The sequence below is a fragment of the Calidris pugnax genome, unplaced genomic scaffold, assembly GCF_001431845.1.
Source record: "Calidris pugnax isolate Ruff unplaced genomic scaffold, ASM143184v1 scaffold81, whole genome shotgun sequence".
In the NCBI taxonomy this organism is placed as follows: domain Eukaryota; kingdom Metazoa; phylum Chordata; class Aves; order Charadriiformes; family Scolopacidae; genus Calidris; species Calidris pugnax.
In genome coordinates this window covers 9,794,332-9,815,324 of record NW_015090880.1, presented here as the reverse complement: position 1 = coordinate 9,815,324, position 20,993 = coordinate 9,794,332, and the positions used below count along the sequence as shown (strand labels likewise).

Here is a 20,993-nt window from a genome sequence, read left to right as displayed (position 1 = left end):
AATGCAATGAGAAAGGCAATTATAAAAAAAACCCAACAGTTCATACTTATTGAAAATGTGAGCAAAACCACGTAAAGCTATGGCATATGGCATATGGCTAGGAAAACCATGGTAGGTCATTCACAAAGTATTTGTTACCATATTAAAGAGCGAAAAGTCCCTGTCAAAGAGTAGACAGAATTTTTTTTTAAAAAGACACTACAGTTCTGTTCTGAACTATGGAAGCACCAAGGCTCTGAATGAAATAATTTAAGTAAGACAAGTAGAAGCTTAGCTCATGTTGGTTGCATGAGCTGATTCAGTTTCTCCTGCCTTTTGTGTGACCGAAATAACACATTTGCTGACGATAGACACATCTCTGCACTATTCCAGCTATTGAACAGCTACCTCCTCTAAAACAACTATGCAGTTTTTCAAGGGAGTCACAAACAACTTCATTCACAACCACTCTTTGCAGAGCAGCAAGCTAGTTGAGGAAACAGGGACGCTACTTCTCATAGGAAAAGGTATCGGTACCTGTATATTGTACCTTACATATATATAAGCGTATAAATCCCCGAAGTTTAGACAATAACCAGCTCACTGCCTCCCCACTCCCAAGCTAACTGCTGAGATGAGCCCTGTGTGCAGAATTCCCACCTAGGCTCTTCGCTCCATAACAATTCACAGGCATTAGGAAAACAAAATCATACTATTTCTGTACAAAACAGAAAACCAACATAAAAACACAGCCCAAAACCCACTATCTCATTAATTAAGACTTACCCCAAGCACCATGTGCCTGGCTGCTCTGAAATAAAACAGACAAGTACAAGCAGTGGGGAAGCCCCATCTTCCCCTTTGAAGAACAGAGCAGGTACGTACTCCTCATTTTGTCATAGGGGTTGAGTGACTTGATGTCTTTAGACGGGCTGTGGTCAGACACCTCTGAGCTTTAACCATTTTTCTATTAGGTGACAGCAAAAGTACTGGCTGTCCTGAGGGGAACACACACTAATCCTGCACACTCACTGTGTGTTTCTCTCCCTCTCCATTTGGTTTTGCCAAAAGAGGTGAATGAGTTTGCTACTACTGTCAAACACAAATGCTTATTTTAGCTTACACGGTAGAGATTCCAGCTGAATTCCAGATATCCCTTACTCAATAGTAAGATCCTACTTACTTCCTATTCAAGAATCTGTGATAATCACGTCTTCACTCAAAGGGATCCTATTACAAACCCGTTTCTGAGTCCATGAACTCAACGTGCACCCATTAGACAGAAGTCTAACACTGGGGCAATTGAGGCAGCTTTCTCCAGGAACAGAAGAACTCTTTCCTTACCACAAATACTACGTTCTTGCTCTTCCTACTCTTGGTTACTATTAGCACAGTTTGACTTTCAAGTTTCAAACTGAATTCACAGAATTGGCAGCTGGAAATAAACAAAACAAAACTTTGTAATGTGTTAACTGAACAAGCGGGCTTTGGTGTTGCTCAAATCATGAACACTGACTCCACAAGACCATTTTGACTGAATTTCTTCCAGAGAATAGCTTTATTTTAAAACTACTACAGCAAATTCACAACTCAATACTACGTTCTGTTTCAAGATGGAATTTCAACCTTACTAGTTAATTAAAGCCACCACCTGGAGTGAGCTGGCTTTCAAACTGATTTCCTTTGTCTCTCTAATTCACACACATTAATATTTTATTTTCTACTGAAAAAAAAAATGAAAAGGAATGTCACAAGCGTGCCAAAGAGAAGGCAGATAAAATTATCGCAATAAAACAAAGAAAATACACTTGTTACTGCCAGGTCTTGAGATGAATGCTGCATTATACAGACATTTCAAAGGCTTACAACTGCAAATTGCTCTATTTTACGTACTGTATTTAGCCTTTGCATCAAGATCTTTTCTAATTTTTTCTTATTGTAATGAGAGAGGGAAAGGGCTCGATTTTTTTACCTGAACATTTATTCAATGGAGGAACAAAGACTACATTATATATTACAACACATGAGCTATTAAAACAATGTGACGCTATAAAATATGCTGCAATACTCATTATGGGATAACAAAGCTAAACCTGAGCAAATAAATGTATCTGCCAAACAGTCTGCAACAACTATACAACTAGAGTTTCTGTTCTTTAATTATTGAAGAAGGAAAGAAGCTTGTAATAATTAAGTTTTATAGTCTGCTTAAATTGTCATTACTAGATGCTCACCAAACTTTAAAACAAGTATTTTTCATCTGAAATAACTCCATTTTTAACAACAGATATGATTGTTCACTGAACTGATTAACTGAAAAAAACCATTAACTATTGTTTTTTAAATTTCCACATACAGTACAGACAGCATTTTATTTACTGTCTGATCTGGACAACACGTATACCAACATACTGCTGAGGCTTTTACAGGCTTCTGCATCTCACAGTGACTGATGCGACACTTCATTTAATTCATTAAAATATATTCAAAGCAGGTGCAAGGGAAGTTCTATATTGAACAATTATAATCTACAGAGGTGACATGAGGAGAGGAAGGTTTCATGTTTCAGGAGAAATGCATTTATGGGTTTAAAAAATATATTAAAGGTTACTAAATTTCAAATTGTACATTAAATTATGAAAGAAACAACATAAAACTACAGAAGAACAAGAAACCCCGAACAACAATAAACAAACTCCTTTTAATAAACTGCAGACAACTTTCTCATTTTCCCAAAACACATTCAGCCATTTCCTAAATGAATTTCTACTAAAATTTTATCATGGACCTCTATGGAAATGATCAGCCTTGAGTATTTCTGAAAAGTTCCACCTCCAGCCACTGAAATCAGTACAGATTACATAGTAGCAGAGTTTTGACTGGAAAATAACATGCCACGCTTCAGAAATACACTAAATAGGTACACTTGCCACCTTGCAGAATCAACACGCAGTTTCTAAAGGGAGAATTGTACTTACAACATGGGGCTTCCTTTTTATCCTCAGAAAATGCGTGTCCTCTACAGATGGTTTATTTAATCCATTCCTACCTAAACTAATCAAAGGAATCTGTCCATGTGTCGTCCCCCCCCAAAAAAAAAAAATAATAAGAGTCTTCATGGAGAATTCTGCTGCCATTTGACAAATCGTGTACATTTAGTTAGGGGAAGTTGAAAATACTTCATAAAGAAGTTACCACATCTAAAAATAAGTGACATTATTAAAAGGGAAGCAGGATGTGTTATTTAGCATAATATGAAATTTAAACACTACCACCTCAGATACACTTTAAAATGCTTTTAGTAGCACCTGGTTGTTTATACATCTTCTGTGGTGAAAAGGTCAATAGAAATTCACCTCTAAGGTCACAGTTGCTAAGCAACTGTTTTCGGCAGTTCTGCAACACTGATCAAGCGCATTACGTTCCATTGCCTGGTTTCAGAATAAACCCACGTAGCATCCTACCTGGCCCTTGAAGTGCACCGAGCTCCTCTTGCTTCTCCCAAGAGCACAAGTGCTCATCGTCGAGGTGATGCTCAAAAGGATACGCCCTGGGACCACCGGCTTCCGGTTCACAAGAGCAAAGGAGAGCTCAGTCTTCAGGAAGACCACGGAGGGCTTGATGAGGTGCTGCCCGAATCTCAGCATCATAAATGTTAATCTTCAGGGTCTGAAAGAGACAATTGTTAAGACAATTAAGGGACTGACTTTGCCTCTCCTAACAAGAAGAGTAAGACAACCAAATTGTCCAGGTAGTTTCTGAAGGAAAGCACCTCCCAGGCTCACCAAGACATTGGGTGTTTTGGAAAGGCTGGTAAGGCTTCCCTAAACCCCTTACCCTTTTCCCCTTTCTTTGGAGGGGTGGTGGAAAGGGCTTCTTTCCAAAGTAAAAATTTTACATATAATTTCTTAAATCCTTTTCTCATCCTCTTAGTAGGGCTACAAAATTCTAAAAAGACAACATCATTTCTGTCTCCCATTTTCAGTTATTCTACATTGTATACACGTGTCATATGCACTTGGGGAAGCAGAAATAGTATTTCACATGCCCTTTGCCCAATGCAAATCAATGCACACAGGACTTACAAAATACAGAAACCACATTTTCTAAATGGATCTTTCCACTAAATACCTCAATTGAAGAAATATTAAAAAATTAAAGAAAGCATATTTAGGTATTTTCCATCCATGCTTTCTAGTTTGAGCAACTGAAATATGAAGTTGATCAATAGTTGCGTGCAATTTTCTCTTATGTAAAGGAAGTAAACGATTTCCACTTTCATTCACTGAAATTTTCTCTCCTCCTGGTGAGGATGAAAATCCTTCTTAATTAACTAAGGTACAGTCCTAACAGTGTCTATTTTAGGTCTTTAAGCCCTAGAGTATTTAAAGTATTAAATTCAATGAGAAATATCCAAGGTGCTGCAGGGTAAACTATTAAGTAATGAAGAATTTCATGTGACACAATACTTCAGACACATGAAAAGCATTACACTAACGTTACCTTGCCTGAACCAAGTGACTAATCAGAAAATTCATTTTTATAAGTTGTTTCAGATGGGGAAAGATACTGTTACAATCATGTAGGGACTTGTGCTGCAGTCTTTTCTTGCAAGATTACCATGGTGCGTAAGACCCAAACTTGGTTCTTAATCTAAAAGATTTATTCTAATTTAAGGTCCCACTCCTTGAATCTACTCCAACAAAAGCAATCCTCTAAATGCACACACTTTGAAAGTGTCTTTGAGAAGTGTTTGTTCTTTGTAAGTAAATTCTGGCTTTTTCAGCAATCCCATTACACAAACACCTTAACTAAATTCAATTAAGGATAGCAGTTTTATCAAATCAGGCTTTACACCAGAAAAAAACATGTATCAAACTTAGTATAAGATACAGTAACCAAACAGATGACAACACATTCAAGTAATAAACATTCTCTAAGCGGGCACCATGTCTTGTTTTATTTTTGAAAATTAGAGATTAAGGGAAATGCTTGAGCAGACCATGGAACAGGGAACACTGGAGATTTTAACTATCCCTGCTTCAAAGATCTGAAAAAGTCCTATAATTATTTTTTTCCCATAGAGTCAACAGAAGATTAAGTGTCTGAGAAGATGTGTCTCTTACCGTACATTAAACCTGAAACTAGACAGCATACCAAAGATCAAGTCTCTTTAGCTACTAGAAGAATTGCTTAACAGAGGAAACACCTGCTAAATTGTGCTGATGTCTGAAAAAACTAAGTATTTGGAACTTCAACCACTCTTCCTTATTTCTCTTAAGCAGTCCATCAACAACCACCCTGCGGGGGTTTCTCATTCTGATGAAAATGTTCAAGAATGTTTTTAAGTGACATGATAAAGAGACACGGTTCTCTTCGCAATGAAGGAAATGTTTCTGATAAAGGAGCAAGCCACATTAAATAGCCAGTACTACCATCCAGTAATGAAACTGTAAGCTGATATCTCCAGTATCTGGAAAAATCAAATGTACCACCACAGCTGCTGTTGCATCTAGCAATACTATGGACAGAAATAGAAGTACTACCTGTCATTTCTTATTCTGTCTTCCGGACTACTGATAACTAAATCACTGTCCAGAGACATGGAATAGACTTACACACAGAACAAAGGCTTTAAAATAACTGAGGCTGATTTTAAAATCTGATGCTTTGAGATTCAATTTAAGGAAGCAGAAAACCTAAGATTTTTGTAATCACCAGGAGAAGCCCTCTGGCTGTTTGCTGCCATAAGCAAAAAAAAAACCCCAAAAACCCAAAACAAAACCACCAACAACAATAGCAACAACAACAACAAACCAAAACCAAACAATAGTGGGATAAGGTTGAGGAGATTGGAAATAAGGCCTGGATCCCATGCTCCAACAACTGAGACTCCAGGAAAGCTGGCAATGGATGACCTGCTGCTTTCCTATTATAATTACCCATCTAAAACTGCCAGGGGTGTAGGGGGGGTGGATTCTGTGGGGTTTGCCTGTTCAATGATGACTCAAATTCACTGTTAAAAATAAACAAATCCTGCTCTGAAGTGTACGTTGTGAAATTCTTCAAGTTGCAGAATGGAACAAGTATTTCTAATTACAATAACCAAGGTTAAACCTGTGTTTAAGGACTTCATGTTAAGGGGAAGGGCATCCCCAGATGTAAAAGTTGTGCTAAGTCAAAACATCACTGCAAGTAGTGGATTTGGAACAGACGAGGACCATATTGGAGAGTTGATAAGCAATAAAAAACATTTCTATTTGAATAAATCCAATATGAAGATCTTTTCTTCTGGCATAAATATCTAAGCCATACAATGCCATACATCCTTCTTCATACTTCAAGAGAGATTTGCAAAAAGACTGTCAGTTGAGTTGACATCCTGTAGAAATACACTCAACATTTGCCAAAATAAACATATGCAACATTATTAGCCACAGAGTCTAGGTCACCATGGTGGTCTAATATTGCTGAGTATTTTCAATGCTTTAAAAACAATTAAAAATGCTAAATGGATCCATACATAGATTCTGTGGACCACACAATTTAAGTTGACTATACCACATATTCATAACACACCTACCACATGCATCTTTACCTATTTCACTGCCATATTGTTAAAAAACAAAGTCCAGGAAGAATCAGTATAGTAAGAGTCATGGCCTCACACAGCCTAAACAACCGTTTGAAGATTCGGATTCCAGCCAAAATGGGTTTACCGAGAACATTTTTAAATCTCATGCATAGAATTAATGCATGTATTAAAGCCTTCTCTATTTGCTTACTATACATCTGAATAATGTATTTCTATCCCTTGATTCAGACTAAATAAATACAGCATGTGTTTCAAAAAGCGTGTCAGTTTTATTGGTTGTGCTATATAACGCTGCAGACTTCCTAATGCTCTTCTCTCCAATTCTGAAAGGGGATTCTGGGAATTTTTTCTTTAAAAATTATTTATGATTAATTATATATTACTTAAGCTGTTTTCTGCCCTAGTGATCCCCTGTGTTTTTCCGTAAAGCATGATCATCCGTGCTAAGACCCAATCAAAATGCTAAAAAACACATTAGGGAAATGAGCAATGGGTACAACTGAAAAAAACAGTGGCTGTGCAGCAACACATTGCAGCAAGGCTGGAATATTCCAGAGGGTAGCGAGGCAGGAAACTGCTACCAGCAGAGCAAGTTTTCAGTCATCTGAGTTCTACCTGCTTATTGCTTGAATGGCCTGTAAACAAGCAGAAATCAATACTGTACAGGTGCACACACACAGGTCATGAGATCCAAATAGTGTGTGCACAAGGTTTCCCAGCTGATTGGAATCACCTCACTAAGCTTGTTCCTCCAGGGATTTCCATTTTTCAGATAATGAGGAGGTCATTGCCACCTAAAACAGAAACTAAATATAATTGGTGAAAGATGTTTCTTCTTTAATGATAGTAGTCTTTCTAATTCCAGTAATAAGGAGGACAATTACATTGTAATGTTAGAAAATGAAAGAAATCCATTTCTGATAAAAGAAAATTTCAGCCCAGTTTAACACAGATTCTCTTCTGACTATTCAGATGAAAAGTGTATTTACTCTTTTTCATATTGCACGTATACATTACATTGCCTATTTCATCTGCCTCATTTTCCTAATTAAATTTTCTTCAAGCTGCGTTCCTGCAGCTTGTAGGTGGGAATATAGCATTAAAGGCTAATATAGCAAGTAGACTAATTTTACAGCCACAACAGATCTCAAATCTGTATAACCTGTATTAGGAAAAAACATCACATGGCATTCTGCATTGCATCCCTGAAACAGAAGGTGGCTAAAATTAAGAAAAATGTTGAGATATAATATTTGAAAATATTTCAGTGTAACAGTTTTGTAGAATTTCAATAATAGGCATGTTGCATTTGTCCAGCCTACATAAATACTACTCATGTGTTTAATGTATTTTTGAAAGGAAATCTAAACACAGGTCTCAATTCTTCAAGTATATTTGGTTTGCGGGACTAGTGGTTTTATAAGGTATACCTCAAGAAACCAATTACAATACCCATTATCTCTCTGTGTTAATGTAAGTGAATATTTTACAAACAACCCAGGGAGTATTCTTAAATTTAAAAGTTTGTCTTTTTTACCATATTAATATCACCCTGTTCATTAATTTTGACACTCCTGATTCTGCTACTCAATTTCACCATAAAGACACTGTAAATTTATATGGCAAAATGAAGACAACTGAGTTATTGGTTTTTTTTAAGATCTTACAAAATATCATGTATTTTTTAATTCAGCAAGATAAGACAACTTGTGTCACACACTGTAGTTAAGGGAACAAAGTAACTCTCCAGTAAATTATATTTATGGCTAACTTCAGATTTTTTCATTACATTTCCTAAGGTGCCCTTAACTATACCGTTAAATGTATATTTGGCATTTTTATCTTTAAAAGGTTTGATTGTGTGAAAAGTGATATTCCTACTTAGACATCTGAATTCTGCATTAAAGAAGTGATGTACAATGAAGAACTGCCCTGCTTGCTACCTCCCCTCTCTTCATGTCTTATTATTTTCTACTCATTCCCTTCCCTCACTGTCACTTTTTGAGGATGAAATCCACACAATTCAGAATATTGCTTATTTAAACCAAGCACACAGCAATGAATATCCTTGTTCCTACCAGCCAGGATTTGCCATTTTGATAAAAGAATACTGAAAAACACTACTGAAATTTTTTTTAACCTAAAATTGCTGGGTTTTTCTACTAGCCCTTTTTCCTTGAAACAGCTTTATCTCTCAGTGTCTTCTATTTCTACCCTTCTACAAGATTTAACTATGTATTTTGAGTTCTTCTACTTTCAGAAAATGGCCTCTAATTAAAAAATATAAAACCTCTCCCTCTTAGTGAACCAAAATAAAGCATGCTACTGCTATTTTTGTTCTGAAAAACCAAGAAGTATTACAAAACTAGAAAAGGTGCTCAAGTATCTTTGACAGCCAGAGCCTCGATTCTCTCCATGGGGATGGTATTTAATGCTCTACATGGGGTTGAAGGGAAAAGCTTGTGTGGATTATTTTCCCTTTTCACCACCCACAGAAGCTACTGAACAGAAAGCCCATTAAATGTGATGCATGCAACCAATCCTGGCAGCGCTGACAAGGACCGATTTCTCACGTCATGTGCAGATTATGATGGACTTGAATCCACTACATGTGGCTTCCCCTGCTTAATCTAGCAGTGAAGAAAACATCAAAATTATTACTGTTTAAATATATTGCCATTTTCTTAGCATGGTCAAACAAGATAAATTACCTACACTTAAGATTAAAATAGACTGTGGCATGTTGCATAGTACCTAAGCACTTTAATGTGTATGATGCTCAGGGCCATCCACTTGCAATCCCATAGCCTGCCTTCCCCTGCAGCTGTGTTCCCTTGCACCCAAGATGCAGAAGCATCTCCCAGCCCCTCTGGGACAGCATTTTTCCATTCTGCTCTTACAGTGTTGATCTCACAGTCTTGTACCTGGAAGCCCTGGTATTGCTGTTACAGCTGATTCTCCCAGGATATAACTATGATCCCCACTAGAATCATCCCTTCCTCTGCCCCTTTCTCCCACTACCTATTTGTAGCTTTTTGGACACACCAGTGGTCCCAAGAACACAAGACCATACACAAGCTCACCAATCAAGCAGCCCTCAACCCCGAGCACAGCATTGCTCCAGTTAACTTCAAGAGCATCACGAGCAGGAATCTAAGGGAGGCCTGATGAGCAGGTCCTGATGAAAATTTGATAGTTCTCAGTTGTACAGTGTCTGACTGGGATGGGGTTAGCTTTCTTCACAGTAGCCTGTATGGTACCACATATTAAAAAAAAAAATAAATTAAAATCTCTACAATCCCCCAAAAAGAATTCAAACAATTCAAATCTCCAGACACTCAAGTCCTTGTTGACCAAGAGGGATACAGATATCTAAAAGGAAGTGAACAGCTCCGTAAAGCAATCACAACATTGACAAGGTAATCAACAAATGAAGAGTCAAGCCAGATATCAAAAGCAATATACCATCCATAATACATGTAGACGGCATAAATATTTTTAAATTATGTAGAAGTAGTTGTCAAATTCATTTCTATATCAAGCATTTTGGAATACAAATTAGCCAAACTTGTTTGTTTCTTTTAACTCAGATGAAGAGTGCAAAGTTATACACATTAAAAGAAAAGGCTTGTAGAGGCAAAAGAATGGTATAATCCATTAACCTTAAAGAAAAATGAAGGCTTAGAAGAGTCATGAAAGCACTAAGCACAGTACATCCTTCAACTCTCCATATATATATACCGTGTTCACTAGAAGATGACTCATATAGCATTTAACCTACTGAGAAAATAATTCTGGCAGCAGAAGCTTTGTTTGCCTCTGTGCTCAGGTAATAGCTCAGTATTTCCATATATTAGGACTCATTTCCAAATATCACATTAAGACTCTCTTTTCTATTTTGACACCCTATCTATACTTCCAACTTCTTTTTCAAAAAACCTTATGATGAACAACATGAAATAAAATTCCTCCATTGCATTATACTGGAGTTGGTTTATGTCCATTTTATGCCAGAATACATAAGCATGAATTTAGCAGATTGCAATATTGCAGAAGAGATCTTTCAAACAGAATCCCAGTTCCAAGACTTGATCTAGAGCTTCACAATCTGCTCTGCTAGACATCTGTTCCCACTCTTCCTCATATAAGCAAAGATGATCCAAGATTATGATACCTTCTTCCATCATCATCCAAGAAGATGACATGAATCCAAAGAAAAGTCTGATAACTAAGAACTTTTCAAAATCCATGTACTATATGAGTGGTTCTAAGGAGGATGCTTTATGAAAATGGATACAATCAACAGGTTCACCTCCTCATTGACTTCTACCCGAAGAGCAAAATATGTACATGCATACACAGGCAATAAAAGAATTTATGTTCACAAATCTTTCCTTAATGTTCATCTAGAAAATAAAAAAACCACCTAAACACATATTACATTTTAAGCATTGTTTAATAATTCTCATCTGCCAAAGCTATTAACCTGATTCGTGGAGAAATCAGGATTTGGGTTTTGCCTCTGCAAGTCATTCTGATAAACGAGACCTTTAGTGTTGCAATAACTATTGTGAGTAATGGAAAAACCAATGGCTTTTATTAAGAAGAAACACTGAATAATGTATTACCAACACTAAGATCAAGGCAAAATACGTTTTTATAAGGGAAAAAATATTAATATCAACATGCCATTTTTTAAAGCAGAAAGGTGAAAGGCAGAAAAGGAAAAATTTAAGAAAATGCTACACCGCATGCAATAAATGGCAGAAATTATACTGTGAAAATCCTTTTTTCTAGGGTGGCTACCTAGGGCTACATTACATGCTAGAGGAACAATAAAAAATTGTGACATTTCTTGAGACATATAAGTGTAAGGAAAACTCTGCCCTGGTGAAGGTAGAGATGGGGGAGGAAGGTCACTATAGAGACTAACACACCACACATTGAAACACTTGAATTTAAGCTCATTTCTTTCGAGGCTACAAACTGACAGGATGGAACAAGTAGGAATGTTCTTTTGCTATACCCTTCAGTGGAAAATGGTGGCTTTAAAAATGCAGAGAAAAGAAAACGCTGTCGTGTTTTAGCATTCTTATTTATTAGTTAGATAGCACTATATAAAGTCACTTTATAGGCTTTAGAAGTACAGACCAAGACTAAGCCTTCCCCTGAAGTGGCTTAATATTTCCTTTGAGCTAATGCAATTTGGACATCTATAGTATTGGACAGAGGATATGGGGCAAATAGAGTTGCAGAAGAAAAGCCGCAGGGAGCTAAGTGGAACAAATCAAGGAGTAAAAGTCCACAAGGAGAAGAGAGAAATGGCTCTTCCCAAATCTCTGTGATGGTACAAACCAAAGCGCAATCTGAGAGAGAACACGGTATGTTATGGAAAAAGGATGGTCCACACAACTCAGGGCCAGGACAGGATTAGAGAGTCCAGACAAAAATAAACATGCAATGAACACGAGCTGTTGCATGGTGAGTTTCCACACACAGTCCAGAATGTTTTAATTTATGTCACTGAGAAACCAGTTATGTCACTTAAAAAAACCCTACTGATTCAGTATACACTTTTGAAGGTCTTCTGTATTTTGCTCTTTTGTCCTTTAAACTTCTTGATACTTAGCCTACTTCAGATGAAACTACTTTAGTTAAAGGACTGCAGAGTTGAAGTGAATCCTGCCCTACTGAAAAGAAAATTATCAACAGAAAGACTGAGGTACTGGAGAAAACTTCTGAAAACTCACAAAGGAAAAAAGCTACACATATACAGTGACTCCTGACCATACTTTTTACCCACATAAAGAAAAATAAGACACAAACAGTAAGAAGTAGTCTGGGATTAGTGTTATAATACTTAATTTCATTCTGAATGCAACGTATTAATATTAGACTATGGTTTTGCCTCTGTAATACTACAAATTTATTATATTTGGAGCATTTCCTGCTATACCCAAGTGTCTCCACAAGTACTTTATCTTGCTGAATTAATAAACGTAACACAAACATTTAGAGGAAAATGCAGATACTGTACTTTACCTAACAATTCCTCAGGCATATAGATTAAAAGAGTCATTTAATGAAAATTTATTGTCAGATTTACATTCATATATACCTAATACTACTAGATAGTGGGTTCTTTACATTTACATATAGTGCATTTATATCTAATGCTTGATGCTGGAATCTTTAAGACATCCCATTAGCTTTCATTTTACCATCTTCTATATGTACATGCTCTCCAAAAATAAAGCCATTTAAACTAAGCTGTTTCATGGACACTGGAATTAAGGAAGCCTCGCTTCAAAGAATTTATGTCCCCATCTTTCCCACAACTCTTTTTGTTCCCCTCCACAAGAATGAGAGCCCTCCCCCATGGCCCTTGGGGTATCGCAGCCAGGTGAGTTACAGCAGTGCTGTGGTTAATTATGGTTAATTCTGCACATGCTGAGTAGCCAGCCCAGAAGGGTTGGAAGAAAAAGACTGTCCCAACATGATAAGCAGGTCAAGGCCACTGCCCTAAAACGGACTGTTCTAACTGTACAGTCTAACTATATAACCAACACCATACATGTAGGTATCTAATTATATACTACAAAATTAAAAGATGAAGTGCTGTTATAACGATGAAATTTGTTAAGACTTTTAAAAAAACATAATGTTTTAACAATAGTCACTGGTGAAATACAAGCATGCATGACTATTTTTGGTTCATTTAAGCCACTATGACTACAAACTGCATGCAAACAATAGTGCATGAGAAATAGGGAAAAAATTGAGAAAATAGGTGTAAACGCACAAAATGGTTTGCAAATCTTCCAAAAAACAGCCTTAGTGAACTATTTGAAGAAAGGTGGTCATGAGTAAAAGAATCTGTCTGAGAAAAAGAGAACGTACATTTTTCTAGGTTTAACTTCCCTTCTCCACATACAAATTCGCTCTGATTTTCCACAAATGCTCTCCGTATACTTGACCATATGTTCAAAAAATGTCAAATAATATTCCTGGTTTCTGGTCACCTCCCTGTCTTTCCCAAAGGTACCTGTGGCAGGGCTCCCAGCTTGCTGCAGTTTTGAACAGTGCACTGTGAGCTACTCTGTCAACAAGGTAATGTTGAATGATAACTGGGTTGCAAATCAACAGAAAGAGTAAGCAAATTTTGGAAAGGGAAACAAACTCTCTCGTGCCAAGCCAGCATTAAAGCATGATAGGAACCTACTTACAGTCTACTGTGGTTGGTTAGATAATTCTGAACATGATGACTTAACCAAATTTAGAGAAAAATAGGCCAGTCTTATGTGATTATATTTCAGGAAATCTTGCATATCTGGTAGCAGAAAATCGACACTACTAGGGTTATATCAAAATACATCTATTTACTGAATATGGCCCCTTTTCCCAAGATATTTTCACTTGAGAAAATGTGGCTTGTAGTTCCTGTTATCTAATACACACATGCAGTAGATTTAGCCCAGTAAGATACTAACCCTAGCTGGTTTAGATTTTAACAATAAGTCCTGACAACTTTCCTTCTGCTTCACCAAAGAGCCAAAGTCCTGACAACTTTCCTTCTGCTTCACCACCCAAAGAGCCCAATATCCTTGTCTAAAGCCAATGTGAGGTTTGCCTTTAGTGGATGCAGACCTCAAAACAAAGGTGACAGAAGCTTATGAAAAAAAAAGATCAATTAAGTGCTTGTCCAGTTAAGACTAAATTTTGTTTGAAACACAGCCATGAATACAATCATGCTGGGGAAAAATTGATTTTCATATTTTCTAGAAAACCACACTACAGCGAGATATCTCTCCGAGTGAATCCACTCCCTGTATTCAACTGTCTGGATTGCGGAGAACAGGCTGTGGTGTGGTGTCCTGAAGTAACAGTAGTGAAACTGAGGCTCCCAAATTGGATAAACAGAGGATAATAATTTCTGTGCAATGCCTTAATGCTACAGCAAGCCTCATCTAGGTAGGGCATCTACCTGCTGAAATAGCCATCATTGTTGCATGCATCTCTCAAGCACATTTTATATTTAAAGACATTCACCTTAAATTGCCTTCAAGTCTTTTTTCCACTGCAGACATGAGCTCTTAGCAAATTAACCACTAAAACATATCACATGGTTTTCTAGCTTCAGTAGGTTACTTTCAGAATCAGGACTTAACACAACCCTAGCATTTTATCCTTTGATTAATTTACACACGCAACAGACGTCAAAGATAATCTTGCCAATATTCTTAAAGTCAAATTTCAAAAACATAGATGTAATAAGGTATTTTCTCCATTGTAACATTTGTGGCAGAAATGCAGAGAAGTCAAAACCAAAGCCATATTGTGGTAAAAGCCTAAATCTGCATTTTCAGTAATCTGCATCTTCTTTGGTAAAAGATTAAGGACCACTTAAAATGTTTCTATAAACACAAGAATGTTTTCAAGTGCATATAAATTCCACAAGTGTATCATTTTAATGGTCCTATGTCATCAGTATGTCATAGCATGTACTACTTATAACACTTAACTGTATATGCACACCCCTATCCAGCTTGCTTTTTACTTTATGGTTGCCAAATATCCTGAAAAATATACATTTTAATCTATCTGTAATTACCCCAAGGTTCCTGAATTTTTTTTTCCTTTTAGGCAACAGTCTACACAATTATTTTTTTACCTAGTCTCAGCATACAGAATTGCATGAGTCACATAATCAAGCCATAAACCAAGCAAATAATTTTGTATGTTTTTCCTGTATTTCTGGCTTCCTTTCCAACTTTGCATCACTTCAGGCATCAACAAAAAAGTGTTTTACTGTTACTCCTTTTAACTTTCAAGATTAAAAAAAACATTTATGGTCACACAGTGAATTAGAATAACTGAGACAGTATTATGTTCTCATTTGTCAGTAAACCTGATAACATTTTAAACAAGAATTGGGTGCCAGATGACTGTTCTGCAACTAATTCTGGAACAAATTTCTGTATAATCTACTGAAAGTGCTTAGGAGTTCCTTGCCAGCAAGGCTTTGTAATAAGATATTCATGAGTAATTAGAAATCTATAGACATGATTAAATCTTAATCTACAATCTGCAGGATGAATATTTAGTCTGAAGCATAGCAAACTGGCAGAGAAGTCAACTGCAGATCCCTCTGTAAGTTCAAGAATTTGGCTCCCATTTGTCAAAGCTGAAGCTGTGATTTATTTGTGAATTCCTGACTGCAGTGGTTTCCAGTGGACAGATAACTCCTAACACAAGATGCTACCTCAGTTCCACAGCCCTCCACTTGCAGCCTCGACTGCTTGAGAACCAGTATCAAATATTTTAAAGAAGGCAGGCATAAACTGGTTATTTCTACTGAAAACTTTGGACTAGCATTACACAAATAATGAACGTAATTTGCCTGGTCTTTATTATTTAAGAGGTCATTTACATTACATATATGTACTACACAAGCTACCCAGTAGGTAATTGTACTTAGTCAAGCAAAGTTCTCACTAATTTTCATTTTTTCCTCATTAGCAAGAAGTTGTGCTGTACATCATGTCCAAGCAATACCATAAAGCTCTGGGAATAGCTAGTTCTAAGCAGCCTGGAAAGAGCTACAACTGTCAACAAAAGAGACCTTGACTGAAACTATAGAAAAATACATTTTCTCTTGTTGTTATATGACATATATTGGCCTATGCAAGTGCACTTCATAAGTCAGGACAAAACCTCCCAACTGTCTACACACAGAGTAGCCTTCCAGTCCCATACAAGCTATGCACTTGGTGCAATATGAGGAATGTAGTCTAACAACAAGCCAAAGGTAGGCTAATACTAAAAAGGTGTTTAATGAAACTGCTTCTTTAACTAGCTAGGCAGTTACAACATCCATAGCCACTGCTCTGATAGGCAGAGCCAAGCTGAACACAAGAAACATTTAACTTCTCTAATCATTGTCAGCTAAAAATTTCAGAGAACTTTGGAAAAATATATAGAAATATCCATCTTATGGATAAGAGAACAAAGCACATATAGACTTAGGAGAGCACAAATTGCCAGAAAAGGATACCATAAAAATCTTTCATTGGCCAATCTAATAAAATTGAAATTCTCCAAAATTAACAGAAAGACTCACAAGCATTTATCCTCAGTTCAAATGCATACTGCTGGTTTTAAAGGACTATGAAAAACTAAGGTGTTATCTTGAATCATCTATGCTGCTCTTCTAGCAGTCAGCAAGCCTTAAAAAAGAACTGGCATAAAGTAAACTGCCAACAGAGAAAACAGAAGTAAAATCAGGTCAATGTAAGTGTACTTGCTATACAAATGTGGACATAACACATACAAATCACCGATTAAATTAAAGTTATCCCAAACAGAGGAATAGTACTTTGCCACACTCACTCATGAATCTTCTGGTATTTAGAATGTCTTCATAGAAGAAAGAAATCTGAATATACTATGAAAATAAATGAAAGTACATTTGGAAATATCCTCTTAATATTTATAATAAAAAAGATAGTACTGCCCTTTAGGCAATATGGTTTCTCAATTAATATTCATTTCCCAAATTAATTAGGAATATTGAAATTTGTGATCCAGTTAATCTTTCTCCATTGCAAAAATCAAACAATCAAATTGACAAATATGAGAATTCAGATGTCTCACATAATCCCAGTTTATGTGCTACCATTAAGAAATGGTCATGTATTAGAGAATTCAACAGGACCCACTGCCTCTTCTCTGCAGGTGATTCACTGAAGTTTTGCTGCTTTCAGAGAACCTGTGTCTTCCTGTGTGATACTACACAAAGTATCAAATACAAACTTTTCCTCACCAATCAGTAGTGCCATGCAAATGTTCAGTTTACACACTTCAGATGCTGGGGGAGATACCTAGACACAAGAAAAACACACCTGAAGCTCAAGTAGTGAGTGCTGTTTTCTGAATACACAGTACCTATTATATGATCTAAGGGCTCTAAAAATTCAAATTTGGTGAATTTTTCTGACCTTAATCTCTGTCAGTTCCCCATCTGTAAAATAGAGATAATACCGCATCCCTCACTGGGGTTTTGTGAAGATAAATTTAATTTAAAACCTGTGAAGCACTTGGATACAGTAGTGATGAGCGGCACGGAAAAGCCTATGAGGAAATTAACAATTCTGACTTCTGAGCAGCGTCAGAACGATGTGCTGTAAATAAGACTTAGGGCCACACATCATACACTGAGAATAAAACATCTTGCATAGCTGCTTATTAATTGAATACTGTCCATCTAGTGTACTAAGGCAGAAGTTTTTTGGAAAAGTATCATGTGCTTTTATATTCATAATGCATACACATAAAAGAAACTGAATTTAGGTCACAACGCCAGCCTTAATGTTAACGCCCTCTTACTGCTTGCTTTTACATTCTTAATAATGTTCTCTCCATGCAGTTTGTACGTGTAATATTTATATACAAAGAATGAATTATGATCTCACTGTGAATCTCTGATTTCCATGCACAAGTGGTAATAAACAAAGCTTGGTTAAAAAAAATCCATTAGAAAAATAAAATGCCAAGCTTGCCTAGGCTTAGTAAATTCAGCAGGGCTTGTACTGAATTTTCTCTTTAATTGCTTGAAATGGTCCAAGTGCTACTTCTGTTAACACTATGCATTACCATAAGAGACTTGGGAACAAAAAAATATATAAGGGATCTGTCCTTTCAATTTTTATCAAAGGCATTCATTTTTAATACTCAACAATAACAGCAGCTGACATGTTTCCTCTGCTAGTTCCTGTGAAAATAAATCAGGCAGAAATTAAGCAAGAAATGCACATGGGAATCAAGGAGCATCTCCCTAACAAGCTCAGTACCACCTTCCTCCTCCAAGAGAAGCCCCTCTGCATGTTACTGGAGCAGGTGATGGCTGATCTTGTGAGGGTTTATATGCAAGTCCTTTTCCAGTGACAACCATCTCCTTCCTCAGACTGCACAGTAAGTCTCAAGGTAAAGGATACCATTGCAAGAGCCCTCCAACAGCACAGCTCTTGCAGAAAGAGCCCTAAACAAACAGTCCTGCCATCTGACTCAGGACAGCAGACCCAAGGAAGCGGGACAGTTTCCAGTCCTGATTTCATTTAGATGACACGTAGGCTGCTCATTAAAAGCAAGAAGAGTTAGACCTAGTAATAGAAGATTGGAACCAGATCCTGCAAGTTTCAGCTCAAGGAGTTTCCTAGAACTCAAGTACTAAAATAGCATAATGTGTTCAAGTTAAAATGAAATTTCTGATTATTAAATCATTTGAAAGTGATCACATATTGACTGATCATTTGAAAAAATATTTTCCCAGACACTAACTGTACAAAACCTGAAGAATATAATATTCTCTTTTAACTATTTTTATCTGTGTAAAGTTATCAATGGTCTTAAATATCACCAAATTAAGTGAAGTCTATTATATTCCAGCTAAGCTATCTGTCTTCAGAGAGTACTTAGAAGACACTTTTGTTCAAAATCACAGTATTCACTATATTTTGTCAACAGATCTTATGTATTTATAACATATAAAGCCAGAAGATGTTGTACCTAGAATATTCCGTCTTCTCAAAAGGGCACCAGAAAGCTAACATATTTAAATATTTAATTAGGACTAAAACCAAATTTACATAGTGATATGCCACATTTTCAGCTAGTGATGAAGACAAACATCTCTGCGTATTATCAGTACGCGAAAGGGTAGTAATTTCTATTTCACTTTTCTTACAGAATGTCTCCAGAGATTTTCACACTATTGTGCATCATTTTAGATGCTACTTTTAGTTTTTTATTTAACTAGTTCATTGTTGTTATAAGTTGGGACATTACACTTCCAACAGTAAAATATTTGGTACTTAAAGTTTTGAGATATGCTCTAAAATAACTGTATTTGCCCTTGGCAAACATTTTATTTGAGTTTTGAACAAAACTGCTGATGGAAACTGATGAAAATTACTCCAGCTTGAAATGCACTGACAGATGTGCTATCTAGCAAGGGATTTCCCTGGAAATTTTCTCATTTTCTTTCACTAATTTAGAAAAGGTTTATTTAAAATCTGTTAGAATGTACCAAAGTGCAGGGTCACATAATATCTGGTCTTGTGAAAAAAGGGAAAATGTAGCTGAGAAACCTAAGCTCTGGCATCTTGAAATGGTAAAAATTTATCCAGAAACCAGAAGTCTTGTAAATGTTCTAATGTTTTCTACCCAAAAAAAAGAAAAACCTATAATTTAATCACCTTTAACCTATAATTAAATTAAATTAAAAATTGATTAAATGGATGGGTATTTCTCATTTTATGAGCTTTTGGAAAAGAGGAAAAAAAAAATCCATAGAAAGCTTTCTCAATTTTCCTCTCTCAAAGAAGTGCTTTATTGCCAAGAAACCAAATTTCAGTAAACAGCAACAAGAACACAAACATTGCATAAGAAAACACTATGGAGATCTTAACATATTTCAAGGTTATGACTTGTAGAATCTTTAAAAGTTCCCACCCCTGCCAGGAAATCTTTCACTAAGTCAAACTGGAATGATATCAAAAAATTTAATCATTAATCATAAAAAACCAAAAATGATAACATGGCCAAAACAAACAAATCAACAAAATACCACTTACCTTCAACTTTCAGTTAGCTAATAATGTTATTTTTCTGACAGCAATACAACCAGATATACTGTGCATTTCCCTCTCCCCCCCAGCGTTAGAAGATCAGCAAGTCAAAGGTGCAGAAAGAAGTAGTAGCTATTTTTATTAGAACTCCTCCACAATCTAGAAATGCTGGCTGGAAGGGATCTCTAAGTGCTGCCTCCAACCTTATGACAAAAGTATAACTATTTCAAACATTAGATCATCTCAACCTTGCCTTTGGCCAGCTGAATCTCCAAGGATGGACATTCAACAATGAATCCCAGAAACTTGTTCTTCAATATGGGGGAAAAAAAGGTAGATTATGAACAAACACTGAAGAAAAAAATCATTAGGTTTCCACCAAAAACATCACAGGTCTTATGGGGCAGCAGGCTCTTCTGTAAGATAAGTACTACTCCCTCAATTTGTTAGACGGCATCTTGCCATAGACTGTCTTCCTAAAAATCATTAGAAACATGGAAGGCTGTATTTTTCCCATCCTCTTCCACTACTTCCTTGCATGATTGCACCAGCAAAATAACCACATCCCGTTCACTGAAAGTACTTACAAGTGCACTGAAAAATCATAGAATAGTTTAGGTTGGAAAGGACCTAGAAGTTCATCTAGTTCCAAGTCCCTGCAGAGACACCTCCCACTAGACCTGGCTGCTCAAAGCCCCATCCATCCTGGCCTTCAACACCTCCAGGGACGGGACCTCAGCAACTTCCCTGGGCAACCTGTTCCAGTGTCTCACCACCCTCATAGCAAAAAAAAA

The 20,993-nt window shown here is 36.5% G+C and overlaps 1 protein-coding gene across 1 annotated transcript in view; it reads right to left on the bottom strand.

The window, feature by feature from the left end:
* FHIT (fragile histidine triad) overlaps positions 1 to 20,993 on the bottom strand; it is a 590,052-nt gene that overhangs the window by 418,928 nt on the left and 150,131 nt on the right. The window contains exon 3 of the mRNA XM_014946619.1: positions 3,527 to 3,648. Coding sequence (XP_014802105.1) covers positions 3,527 to 3,629 — 103 coding nt within the window. The 5' untranslated portion in view covers positions 3,630 to 3,648. The remainder of the gene's footprint in view (positions 1 to 3,526; positions 3,649 to 20,993) is intronic.